A 13820-nucleotide genomic window follows, 5' to 3' on the forward strand; every position below is an offset into this window, starting at 1 on the left:
TAAAACCCACTACCCCATTCCACTACTTTGACCCTATCTGCTCCTGCACCAGGCCAACTAACCCTACACTCATTAAACCCACTACCCCCATTCCACTACTTTGACCCTATCTGCTCCTGCACCAGGCCAACTAACCCTACACTCATTAAAACCCACTACCCCATTCCACTACTTTGACCCTATCTGCTCCTGCACCAGGCCAACTAACCCTACACTCATTAAAACCCACTACCCCCATTCCACTACTTTGACCCTATCTGCTCCTGCACCAGGCCAACTAACCCTACACTCATTAAAACCCACTACCCCATTCCACTACTTTGACCCTATCTGCTCCTGCACCAGGCCAACTAACCCTACACTCATTAAAACCCACTACCCCCATTCCACTACTTTGACCCTATCTGCTCCTGCACCAGGCCAACTAACCCTACACTCATTAAAACCCACTCCCCCATTCCACTACTTTGACCCTATCTGCTCCTGCACCAGGCCAACTAACCCTACACTCATTAAAACCCACTACCCCATTCCACTACTTTGACCCTATCTGCTCCTGCACCAGGCCAACTAACCCTACACTCATTAAAACCCACTACCCCATTCCACTACTTTGACCCTATCTGCTCCTGCACCAGGCCAACTAACCCTACACTCATTAAAACCCACTACCCCCATTCCACTACTTTGACCCTATCTGCTCCTGCACCAGGCCAACGACCTGGGAGGACAGGACACCACCACTCAACACACCCTGGAACTCTTCTGAAGTCATATCTAGTATGACCAAATACTTCTCTGCAGCTGCCACCAAAACACATTTTCTTTTTGTGATTTACATTCCATTTCTGCGGTACAGTTGATAACTATTTGCTATGAACACTAAGAAGCCAACCTTACTGAAGCATATATCACTGGTTGGCCCATCCCTCTGTGCTGTCACAGATCTACTACTCACAGGGATCCTCTCAGGATCCCTCAGCCTTGACCCATCCTCCTCTACTTTCTTCACTGCCTCAGCAGTGACAACCTGTTCCCAACAGTGGGGTCAGTGGGATTGGATAGGGGCCCCTCTACCTCTCTCTCTCTCTCTCTCTCTGACTGGAGGAGACAGGTGAAATGGTGTGTCTCCTCTGGTCAACAATACTCACCTTGAGAGACTCCACAGCCTGTTGGAGCTCCTTCAGCTCCTTCTCCCTCTCCTGGAATCTCTGCTGGACCTTCTGCTGACTCATCCCCAGCTGCCTCTGTGGAGAATCACTCTTCAATGAGCTATCAAGCTTTATTAGTCCAGGAGATCAATAGTATAGTAATGTGACATAGGGCCCATAGAGAGGAAGGTCTAAAAAATGGATGGTCCATTTACTAAATGATATTTATTTGTTGCTATGTGAATGATTATAGTTTTGATGGTAGGACTACATGTATCAACAGGTTGAGACTGAACTTTGGACTCATAAAAGGCCATTCAGAATGATAATAGTGTTTGACATTATAAAATGGTGATACATCTGGAGAATCTGGGTTGACATATCAATATACTCAAGGTTTGTGTTCATATTTGTTCTGCTGAGGATCAATTTCATTTCAATGATCTCATATTCAAACAGCCTTAGTTCCTACTGTATCTTTAATTCTTTGTTTATCAGACAGTCACCAACAAGTTGTTCTGGTCTTACCTGTTTCTCAGTCCTCTCTGCTGCAGCTGACACTGTATCATGGCCTTTATGTTCGTCCATTGTACACAGATAACAGATACACTGCTGATCGGTACGACAGTAAACCTCCAGCAGTTTGTCATGATGAGAGCAGATCTTCTCCTGTAGTTGTGCGGTGGCTTTGACCAGCTTGTGCTTCTTGAAAGCAGGAGATTCGTAGTGAGATTGGAGGTGAGTCTCACAGTAAGATGCCAGACACACCAGACAGGACATGAGGGCTTTCTGCTTTCTGGTCCCAGTGCAGACATCACACGCCACATCTCTAGGTCCAGCATAGCACAGAGCAGGAGGGGGAGCAGCCTGGAGTCCTGTCTTCCTCAGTTTCTCCACCAGCTCAGCCAACATGTTATTTTTACTCAGCGTAGGCCTTGGACTGAAGGTCTGTCTGCACTGAGGACAGCTATAGACCCCTTTCAGAACATCCTGATCCCAGCAGCCCTCAATACAGCTCCTACAGTAACTGTGTCCACAGGGGATGGTGACTGGCTCCTTCAGTAGATCCAGACAGACAGAACAACAGTACTGGTCCTGGTCCTGGTCCTGGTCCAGCAGAACTCCCTGTTGAGCCATTTGGACGGTTGTTCACTCTCACACAGACAGACGACACAGAGACTCAGATCAGTTTCGTTTCCTCAGAAGAGAGTTTGTGAAGGGGGATGGACTTCCTGGTTCTGCCAGAGGGGTGGGGTTAGAGGGAGGGAGGGGTTAGAGGGAGGGAGGAAGAGAGAGAGGAACTGCATGCAACAGCAAGAGGGAGACAAATAGTCTTGTTCCTTGGTTAGAGCCCTTAACATGGAATAAATGAAATAATGAATCTTAAAATGTGAGTTATTAGAATATAAAGGGTAACAGTTTCTATGAAGTACATATTATAATTATTTTAATGACCTTTATAATGCCTTATAATACACTTATGTGTTCTAATAAGCAATAAGGCCTGAGGAGGTGTGGTATATGTAAGGATTGCGGACCTGGTGGCAGTGAAGTCAGACGCAGGAGAGCAGAGATAGGTAATAGCCGGAGCAGTTTAATACAAAACGAACCTACATGGGAACAAAACCCGATGCGCACCAGTAACAGAGTACAAGCACTTACAAACAAACAATTTCACACAAGGACATGGGGGGAACAGAGGGTTAAATACACAACAATTCATGATGGAAATGGAAACCAGATGTGTAAGAAAACAAGACAAAACAAATGGAAAATGAAAAAGTGGATCGACAATGACTAGAAGACCGGTGACGCCGACCGCCGAACGAGGAGAGGAAATGACTTCGGTGGAAGTGGTGACAGTATATGGCTAATATACAGCACCACGGCTAAGTGCTGTTTTTAGGCACCACGCAAAGCGGATTGAGAATTATGTAACGCTTTCACAAATACAATCAAATAAAAATGTTATTGGTCACATACACATATTTAGTAGATGTTATTGTGGGTGTAGTGAAATGCTTGTGTTCCTGGTTCCAACAGTGCAGTAGTATCTAACAATACACCCTAATGTAAATGTCACAGGTGTCGTAGGGTTTAGACCAAGACGCAGCGGGAAAATGTACACTCATCTTCTTTTATTAAAGGACAAAGAAGGAAAAACCAAAACAAACACGACGACAAAGAACAGGTACAAAGCTATACACAGCAACAATATATGTGTATATATGTATATATGTGTATATATGTGTATGTGTGTATATATGTGTATATGTGCATATATGTGTGTATATATATGTGTATATGTGTGTATATATGTGTATATGTGTGTGTATATATGTGTGTATATATGTGTATATATGTGTATATATGTGTATATATGTATATATGTGTATATGTGTATATATGTGTGTGTATATATATATGTGTATATATGTGTGTAAATATGTGTATATGTGTATATATGTGTGTATATGTGTGTATATATATATGTGTATATATGTGTATATATATGTGTATATGTGTGTATATGTGTATATATATATGTGTATATATGTGTATATATATACACACAGAACCAGTCTGTATATACAGTACCAGTCAAATGTTGGGACACACTTACTCATTCAAGGGTTTTTCTTTATTTTTTACATTCATGTCGTTTATCTTTGCTTATTTGAGCTGTTCTTGCCATAATATGGACTTGGTCTTTTACCAAATAGGGCTATCTTCTGTATACCAACCCTACCTTGTCACAACACAACTGATTTGCTCAAATGCATTTAGAAGGAAAGAAATTCCACAAATTAACTTTAACAAGGCACACCTGTTAATTGAAATGCATTCCAGGTGACTATCTCATGAAGCTGGTTGAGAGAATGCCAAGATTGTGCAAAGCTGTTGTCATGACGTTGGCCTCTTTGGGTACAGGAAGGACAGTTGACCCCTCCCCTTTGTACCATCACCCAACCTACCTTCCCCCCAACCCAGGGTTGTAAAAATTCCAAGAGGAGAATCTACTACAGCATGTTTCATAGAGAGACAAAGGAAATTCTTCCAAGTCATAGAATTGGAGAACCGAGCGACAGGTGTGTTCTGGAGAAGATAGGGAAGATTGATGAAGACTCCAGCTACGAACTGATCCGCTTGGTACAATTTTGTGATACTCAGAAGAGACAATATAGCCATATTACCCTAAAACGGTCTACATGATAGCCTCAGCGATGAGACTGAATCCACATGGTTGTATAAAATGTATTAATAAGGATAAAGCTATTTGTAATACATTGAGATGCTATGTACTGATGTTAATGTGATAGAATTATATTTGTGTAACCAAGTCTAGCTCAGTCATAGGCACGCCCCCAGGGACACATACAGGACCAGGCGTCATTTGACAAGCCTGTTCTATGGGCACTATAAAACACCCTCTGATTTACATTTCTACAGACCAGGCCTACACTCCATTGTGAGTTTGGCCCATAGGTTTTGACCAGCCAAGTACTCTACTGAAAGTGAACCATACCACGTGGTTAACTTTTAGACTATTGATACCGACAGAATAAGAACAAGTCTTTGATATTAATTATTAGTCTGCAGCTAAGTAAATTATATCATCGAACGCGAAGACCAACCACATCCATTCTATGACGACATTCATGAATGTCACTCTGAACGATCCATTCTAACCGAGAGAGAGAGAGAGAACGCTGACAAAAACAGTCTGTCTCAGTCCTGTCTGATGCTGTCCGGTCAGTGAAACAGTCTGTCTCAGTCCTGTCTGATGCTGTCCGGTCAGTGAAACAGTCTGTCTCAGTCCTGTCTGATGCTGTCTGGACAGTGAAACAGTCTGTCTCAGTCCTGTCTGATGCTGTCTGGTCATAAAGAGTATAACATTGTTGCTGCCCGTAGCGTTGAAGGCAAGGGAAGCCAGTGAGCATTTGGCTTCCTTTGATTGTGTTGGCTGTGCTAGCTGTGCAAGCTGTGTTAGCTGTGCTAGCTGTGTTAGCTGTGCTAATTGTGCTAGCTGTGCTAGCTGTGTTAGCTGTGCTAGCTGTGCAAGCTGTGGTAGCTGTGTTAGCTGTGCTAGCTGTGCTAGCTGTGCAAGCTGTGCAAGCTGGGGTAGCTGTGTTAGCTGTGCTAGCTGTGCTAACTGTGTTAGCTGTGCTAGCTGTGCTAGCTGTGTTAGCTGTGTTGGCTGTGCTAGCTGTGCTGGCTGTGCTAGCTGTGCTGGCTGTGTTAGCGGTGTTAGCTGTGTTAGCTGTGCTAACTGTGTTAGCTGTGTTAGCTGTGCTAGCTGTTTTAGCTGTGCTAACTGTGCTAACTGTGTTAGCTGTGTTAGCTGTGTTAGCTGTGCTAACTGTGTTAGCTGTGTTAGCTGTGCTAGCTGTGCTAGCTGTGTTAGCTGTGTTAGCTGTGCTAACTGTGTTAGCGGTGTTAGCTGTGTTAGCTGTGCTAGATGTGCTAACTGTGTTAGCTGTGTTAGCTGTGTAAGCCGTTTTAGCTGTGCTAACTGTGTTAGCTGTGTTAGCTGTGCTAGCTGTGCTAACTGTGTTAGCTGTGCTAACTGTGTTAGCTGTGCTAGCTGTATTAGCTGTGCTAGCTGTGTTAGCTGTGTTAGCTGTGCTAGCTGTGCTAGCTGTGCTAGCTGTATTAGCTGTGCTAGCTGTATTAGCTGTGCTAACTGTGTTAGCTGTGTTAGCTGTATTAGCTGTGCTAGCTGTGTTAGCTGTGCTAACTGTGCTAGATGTGCTAACTGTGTTAGCTGTGTTAGCTGTGTAAGCCGTTTTAGCTGTGCTAGCTGTATTAGCTGTGCTAACTGTGTTAGCTGTGTTAGCTGTATTAGCTGTGCTAGCGGTGTTAGCTGTGTTAGCTGTGCTAGATGTGCTAACTGTGTTAGCTGTGTTAGCTGTGTAAGCCGTTTTAGCTGTGCTAACTGTGTTAGCTGTGTTAGCTGTGCTAGCTGTGCTAACTGTGTTAGCTGTGCTAGCTGTATTAGCTGTGCTAGCTGTGTTAGCTGTGTTAGCTGTGCTAGCTGTGCTAGCTGTGCTAGCTGTATTAGCTGTGTTAGCTGTATTAGCTGTGCTAACTGTGTTAGCTGTGCTAGCTGTATTAGCTGTGCTAGCTGTGTTAGCTGTGTTAGCTGTGCTAGCTGTGCTAACTATGTTAGCTGTGCTAGCTGTATTAGCTGTGCTAACTGTGTTAGCTGTGTTAGCTGTGCTAGCTGTGCTAGCTGTGTTAGCTGTGCTAGCTGTGTTATCTGTGCTAATCCAAGTTTATGGTTTTAAAAAAGGGCAAAATTAAAGACAGATCGTAACTGTAGGTGCTGAACTCTCTGTGTCGTTTTAAAGCAATAGTCGTTTTGTCGTCCCTAAAACGTCTGAAACATATATTTTGCTTTGACCGTGCTGCAGGTCACCTAACTGTTTGGTTACATGCAATACGCTTTGTGTGGACTTCACCGGACAGCGGTTGCTCTCTGGTTTTGAGATGAAAACAAATGTCTAGTTTAATTTATTCTGCCGCTGTGTCTGGTAGTAGTACCATCAACAGACAGCAGGGGGCAGTAGAACCTGTCTTCACAGTGGAAAGGCAGACACAGTGGATTCATTTGTCTTTAATAAGATCAAACTGAACTAACTGCTATCTTGAAATGTTGAAAAAGTGTTTTTAAATAGGCATCCTATCATTTGAAAATTAGTTGAAAGGCTAAGTGATTCTCCTCCTGAGAAGAAGCTGACAGCCTTCAAACATAGTGCAAAAAAAGTGGTCCCAAAGAATATGTCAAAATGAATAAAAAAATGATACAGCTGTCTTTAATAAGATCAAACTGAACTAACTGCTATCTTGAAATGTTGAAAAAGTGTTTTTAAATAGGCATCCTATCATTTGAAAATTAGTTGAAAGGCTAAGTGATTTTCCTCCTGAGAAGAAGCTGACAGCCTTCAAACAGAGCAAAAAAAGTGGTCCCAAACAATATGTCAAATGAATAAAAAAATGATACAGCTGTCTTTAATAAGATCAAACTGAACTAACTGCTATCTTGAAATGTTGAAAAAGTGTTTTTAAATAGGCATCCTATCATTTGAAAATTAGTTGAAAGGCTAAGTGATTCTCCTCCTGACAAGAAGTTGACAGCCTTCAAACATAGTGCAAAAAAAAGTGGGCGTGAACATAGAATATTTTTGGGTCAAAAAAAAGAATATACAGCTGTCTTTAATAAGATCAAACTGAACTAACTGCTATCTTGAAATGTTGAAAAAGTGTTTTTAAATAGCTCAGTCTTATCACTCAATATGAGTCAAAATCTGTCACTTCCAGGAGTGCTCATTTTGTCAAAAATGAAAAAATGAAAAAATGAACAACTCACAGCTGTGTTAATAGACCCAACTCAAACATCTGCTATCTTGAAATGTCCAAAAAAGGTATTTAAATTGGCCTACCAGACATCTTCTTGAGAGAAGATAAGGTCAGGGACTCCTGACTGACTTTACTCTCCGTCATGTTGAAATAGGTTCTCCTGTCTTACTTTCTGTCATGTTGAGATGGGTTAGTTCTTCTTGAGAGAACTAACCCAAAATTAGTCCAACTAACCCAAAATTAGTCGAAAGGCTAAGGGATTTTCTAAATAGCTCAGTCTTGTCACTCAATATGAGTCAAAATCTGTCACTTCCAGGACTGCTCATTTTGTCAAAAATGAAAAAATGAACAACTCACAGCTGTGTTAATAGACCCAACTCAAACATCTGCTATCTTGAAATGTCCAAAAAAGGTATTTAAATGGGCCTACCAGACATCTTCTTGAGAGAAGATAAGGTCAGGGACTCCTGACTGACTCTCCGTCATGTTGAAATATGACAAAAGCTCTAGGCTGTTTTTAACCACTTCCGGTTGTCACAGGAAGTTCTTACTCAACACACGTTGTCTTTGGGGTAGACATAAACAGAATCCTGAATAAGAAGTCTCTACCTTAATAATTGACTGAATGACACATGGTTGAGTTGCGTGATTTTCACTGTCTGCAGGTTATATGACATAGCAATCGATATAAGATATATATCCTGATATTTTTTCCGCAAAGTGAGAGCAAATGTTCAGTCAAAGTCAAAGCCAGATATGACATGTCTCAAGTAGTTTTATTGAAACCGGCTATTTCAGTGAACAGTTGAAAAATCAAATGAATAAATAATAAACAGGGCTCTTCACCTGGTTCAGATTAAATGCTCAGCTGTTCAAATAACAATAACATGTAAACATAAACACTGTATAACAACAGGAGAACCTTTTCTGAAATCAAAGCTCCATAAGGTGCACATTTAAATAAATACAAATATCTTAAACAAAAATAGCCTATAAAATAAAACAGGCCTATCTTTTTCTGAAATAAATATTATATATATTTATGAGAAAAGTCAACTTTTTTTTTAGTTTGACAACTTTTAAATGGCTTATTAAAATCAAATTACAGATTTCTTCTCCTTTCTAACAAATCCACAGATGCAAATAACGAACATTACAAAATAATAAAATATGACAAACCCTAGTATGGGCAGCAATTATATATAAATAAAGAACAAAATAAAGTGCTCAGTTTGAGAAAATGTTTTTTAAACATCAGCCTGAGATTACCATTTGCTTTTTGTTAACTCAATTTCTTATCTGAACAGCCTCAACCAGTTGCACAAGAAACAGACTATCAACTCAATAAACATTTTCCCCCTCTTTTTTTACTTTGATAAACAGTAATGCTGTCTTGAGGTAGACATTAGAAGACAAGCGTGTCCTCCTTCGTTTAAAGATTTTGTGCGAGAAACACCAGCCTGTCAACGGCATCCGGCTTCAGAGATGCTCTGTGGCAGGTCACGATATTGCCACTGCAGCTGAAAACCCTTTCGGAGGGTGAACTGGTAGCTGGTACCAAGAGATACTTTTTTGCCAGGTGGCTCAGAGCTGGAAAGACAACTTCATGATCCTTCCACCACTTGAGGGGATCAGTGTCACTCTCCACACTTGCTGACTGCAAGTAACTTGACAGTTCATTTTCAATAGCCTCCCTCTTGGTTGGTGGCGCAGTGGTGGTGGCTGTGCGCTGCTTGAAGAAGCTTGCCAGTGTCTTAGCTTTTGGTGCCACTGCTGCTTCTCCATCTGCAGGCTCAGGCACAGTTGGCACACGTAGGTGAGGTGGTTGACAGCTGCTCTGATCAGCCAGTAGCGTCTCCACCTCCAGCTCTGTGCTTCAATGCATCAACTTTTTCACTTGGGATATAGGTGGCCCTGAAGCGTGGATCCACAAATGAAGCCATCTCCAATAGGTCAGTAGTGGCTGGGTCAGAATACTTGCGGTTGAGGTACTCAACAATGCTGGTCTTGATCGATTTGCAAAGCTCGCTATCACCCTCTTCACATGCCAGGAGACTTTCGTTAAAAAGGTGCAGCACAGGTTTTACATATGATAGTGACGTACTCCTCACCTGACAAAGCATCGGTAAAGTCCTGGAGAGGTTTCAGGACCTTTTGGACTGCTTCTAGGACCTCTAAGTCCTGCCAGGTAGGGACAAGGTGCCTGGTCTTTTTGTCATTAGACAGGACTTTGGCCAGTGCTCCTTCCTGCTCCAGGACTCTCTCTATCATCTGCTGCCTTGATCCCCAGCGTGTGGCAGACTCGGTTATGAGTTGGTGACTTGGCAGACCCAGCTGAATCTGGACTTCAGCAAGATGTCTCCTTTTCTTCCAGCTGTACGAAAAACAGCTTACAATTGCCATGTCCTGTCAGAATCATAAAAAAACTATTAAACAAATGTGCTTATGCGAGAAATTTGACTCTGTTTTCACTTTAACACACTCATACAACTAAGTGCTTTCCAAAATCAAGCTTTAGAAATATTCTACATTAATATTTTCTTGTTTCATAGTTTATTTTTTTAATCAACGCCAGTCCTAATCATAAATATGAAATATTATATTCATTTATTTTCTGAATTTGAATCCTGTAAGTGATTTTTATGTATTATTATTTTTGTATAATTTATAAATGATGACTATACTGTATGTACATTTACTCATGTTTCGTTCTTGTTGTTATGCTTAGTATTTAATGCTACTTCATATTTCTACTCCACTAAAAACTCCACAATGTTTAGGCCTACCTACATGTCAACATTAGTTTCTAGTTACTTTGCAGTTGGCTCTTTCAATCCAGAGAAAAAACTATAGTCTATCATAATAACTAAATATGTTACCTTGATGATATCAACAGGCTAACCAGCATTTTAAAGTCCTAATTACCTCACCTTTACCAGCTGTAACATTAAAGTGGTAAACACATCAATGCATCACTAATTCTTATCCAATAACCTAATAAATATGGTTCTGAAATCTACCATCCTGTATTGTAAGTGATTTCACTTTTAGCACTTTATGTTTTGTGTTTTATTAATCAATTTTTAGCCAAGACAGCAGCATAAAACAAAAAAAGTTGCAGACAGACACAAAGGAAAATAATGAAAAACTAATATTTTAATATGTTTTATTAATCTACTTAATCAATTTTTGGCCAAGACAGCAGCATAAAACAAAAAAAGTTGCAGACAGACACAAAGGAAAAGAAAACCAAAAAAAGTTGCAAAGGAAAATAATGAAAAAGTAATATTGTAATCAGTAAAATGTGTGAATAGTCCTTAAAACACTGCACTCCCCAATAGCCAAGTGTAGTCTGACCGAAGCACTGCATCCTCAGCCGCTCGTTCAGCTCCACCGCTTTGACCACGTTGCTCCCGTTGTCGGTTGTTATAGCAACCGGATGCTTTTCTCGGGAGTTTCCCAGCTTGCGTCCTGCAAGGCCTCAGCTATATGCTCACCGGTGTGATCCTGGGGGGGAAATAACTTGTTTTGGAGACGACACGACGCTGTTTTCATCATCATCTCAGGCTCACATGTCCTGCTCGACCACATATCGCTGGTCAACGCAAAATGGGTCCCGTTAGCGAGCCGGTCAGCAAGGCTCTGCCTGACTTCAGTGGACATTTGTGGCAGTGCTTCTCGTGCAAAGTAGTTGGGAAGCTCATATCTCGGGTCCATAGTTTTCAGTAGCTTTTTGAATCCGACTTGTTCCACAGTTGCAACAGGGACCATATCTTTAGCAATGTGATAGGACACCGCTTTAGTTATAGTACACCACTTGCCAATTTTCTTTTCATTAGGCACCACACTGCGGGAAAATGAAGTTTGCAGTGAGCTTTGTTTCGGGGCTGGAGCTTTTTCGGGTTGTCGACGGCTTGCGGCTGGGGCTTCTGCAGCGCGCAGTTTCACACACTCTTCGTATTGCAGTTTGTGCCACTGTTTTAGGTGGTGAAAAAGATTTGTAGTGCTGTAACTTTTTTTATGGCACTGCCTACATATAACGTGATTTTGTTGCTCATCTGATACTTTGAATCCAAATGACTGAGCCAATGCATTTTCTTTTACTAACCAATTCCTCGTCAAAACGCTCCGCAGACGCTGTTGCTTCCTCCATGTTTGTTGAAGTGTCTGTTCCTGCCCCTCCGCCCTCTGTGCATGAAAGAGGAGGCGCGGGGAGCAGCGCAGAGAGCTCCGGGTCTGCAGCTTGCTTGGAGCAAGGATCAAAGCGCACATTTCAACTATATCGATATATGCGAAATGGTCTAATTTCATATCACATTTAAAATATATATCGATATATTTTTTTATATCGATATATCGCCCAGCCCTATTAGACTCTGAAACCAGGTTAATGGTGTGTATTAGACTCTGAAACCAGGTTAATGGTGTGTATTAGACTCTGAAACCAGGTTAATGGTGTGTATTAGACTCTGAAACCAGGTTTATGGTGTGTATTAGACTCTGAAACCAGGTTAATGGTGTGTATTAGACTCTGAAACCAGGTTAATGGTGTGTATTAGACTCTGAAACCAGGTTAATGGCAGATGGTGTGTATTAGACTCTGAAACCAGGTTAATAACAGATGGTGTGTATTAGACTCTGAAACCAGGTTAATGGTGTGTATTACACTCTGAAACCAGGTTAATGGTGTGTATTAGACTCTGAAACCAGGTTATTGACAGATGGTGTGTATTAGACTCTGAAACCAGGTTAATGACAGATGGTGTGTATTAGACTCTGAAACCAGGTTAATGACAGATGGTGTGTATTAGACTCTGAAACCAGGTTAATGGTGTGTATTAGACTCTGAAACCAGGTTAATGGTGTGTATTAGACTCTGAAACCAGGTTAATGACAGATGGTGTGTATTAGACTCTGAAACCAGGTTAATGGTGTGTATTAGACTCTGAAACCAGGTTAATGACAGATGGTGTGTATTAGACTCTGAAACCAGGTTTATGGTGTGTATTAGACTCTGAAACCAGGTTAATGGTGTGTATTAGACTCTGAAACCAGGTTAATGGTGTGTATTAGACTCTGAAACCAGGTTAATGGTGTGTATTAGACTCTGAAACCAGGTTAATAACAGATGGTGTGTATTAGACTCTGAAACCAGGTTAATGACAGATGGTGTGTATTAGACTCTGAAACCAGGTTAATGGTATGTATTAGACTCTGAAACCAGGTTAATGGTGTGTATTAGACTCTGAAACCAGGTTAATGACAGATGGTGTGTATTAGACTCTGTAACCAGGTTAATGGTGTGTATTAGACTCTGAAACCAGGTTAATGACACATGGTGTGTATTAGACTCTGAAACCAGGTTAATGACAGATGGTGTGTATTAGACTCTGAAACCAGGTTAATGGTGTGTATTAGACTCTGAAACCAGGTTAATGACAGATGGTGTGTATTAGACTCTGAAACCAGGTTAATGGTGTGTATTAGACTCTGAAACCAGGTTAATGGTGTGTATTAGACTCTGAAACCAGGTTAATGGTGTGTATTAGACTCTGAAACCAGGTTAATGGATGTGTATTAGACTCTGAAACCAGGTTAATGACAGATGGTGTGTATTAGACTCTGAAACCAGGTTAATGACAGATGGTGTGTATTAGACTCTGAAACCAGGTTAATGGTGTGTATTAGACTCTGAAACCAGGTTAATGGTGTGTATTAGACTCTGAAACCAGGTTAATGACAGATGTGTGTATTAGACTCTGAAACCAGGTTAATGGTGTGTATTAGACTCTGAAACCAGGTTAATGGTGTGTATTAGACTCTGAAACCAGGTTAATGGTGTGTATTAGACTCTGAAACCAGGTTAATAACAGATGGTGTGTATTAGACTCTGAAACCAGGTTAATGACAGATGGTGTGTATTAGACTCTGAAACCAGGTTAATGACAGATGGTGTGTATTAGACTCTGAAACCAGGTTAATGACAGATGGTGTGTATTAGACTCTGAAACCAGGTTAATAACAGATGGTGTGTATTAGACTCTGAAACCAGGTTAATAACAGATGGTGTGTATTAGACTCTGAAACCAGGTTAATGACAGATGGTGTGTATTAGACTCTGAAACCAGGTTAATGACAGATGGTGTGTATTAGACTCTGAAACCAGGTTAATGGTGTGTATTAGACTCTGAAACCAGGTTAATGACAGATGGGGGTATTAGACTCTGAAACCAGGTTAATGGTGTGTATTAGACTCTGAAACCAGGTTAATGGTGTGTATTAGACTCTGAAACCAGGTTAATGGTGTGT

General features: G+C 41.2%; 1 protein-coding gene across 1 annotated transcript; it reads right to left on the reverse strand.

Moving 5' to 3' along the window:
- Positions 1-1073: 1073 nt before the first annotated feature.
- On the reverse strand, positions 1074-2840 carry LOC115188803 (E3 ubiquitin/ISG15 ligase TRIM25-like). The gene is made up of 2 exons (XM_029747651.1): positions 1680-2840; positions 1074-1247 (listed from the first exon to the last, which is right to left on the reverse strand). Exons 1-2 carry the CDS (start codon positions 2286-2288, stop codon positions 1074-1076), a joined length of 783 nt encoding a protein of 260 aa, XP_029603511.1. The 5' UTR covers positions 2289-2840.
- Positions 2841-13820: the final 10980 nt, after the last annotated feature.

Source organism: Salmo trutta, unplaced genomic scaffold (genome assembly GCF_901001165.1).
Source record: "Salmo trutta unplaced genomic scaffold, fSalTru1.1, whole genome shotgun sequence".
NCBI classification, from domain to species: Eukaryota; Metazoa; Chordata; class Actinopteri; order Salmoniformes; family Salmonidae; genus Salmo; species Salmo trutta.

Coding starts and splice junctions, on each gene's coding strand:
- LOC115188803 (XM_029747651.1), bottom strand. CDS start 2,288: ATGGCTCAACAGGGAGTTCTGCTGGACCAGGACCAGGACCAGGACCAG. Junction 1,248..1,679: donor CAGAGAGGACTGAGAAACAG/GTAAGACCAGAA, acceptor GATTCTCCACAG/AGGCAGCTGGGGATGAGTCA.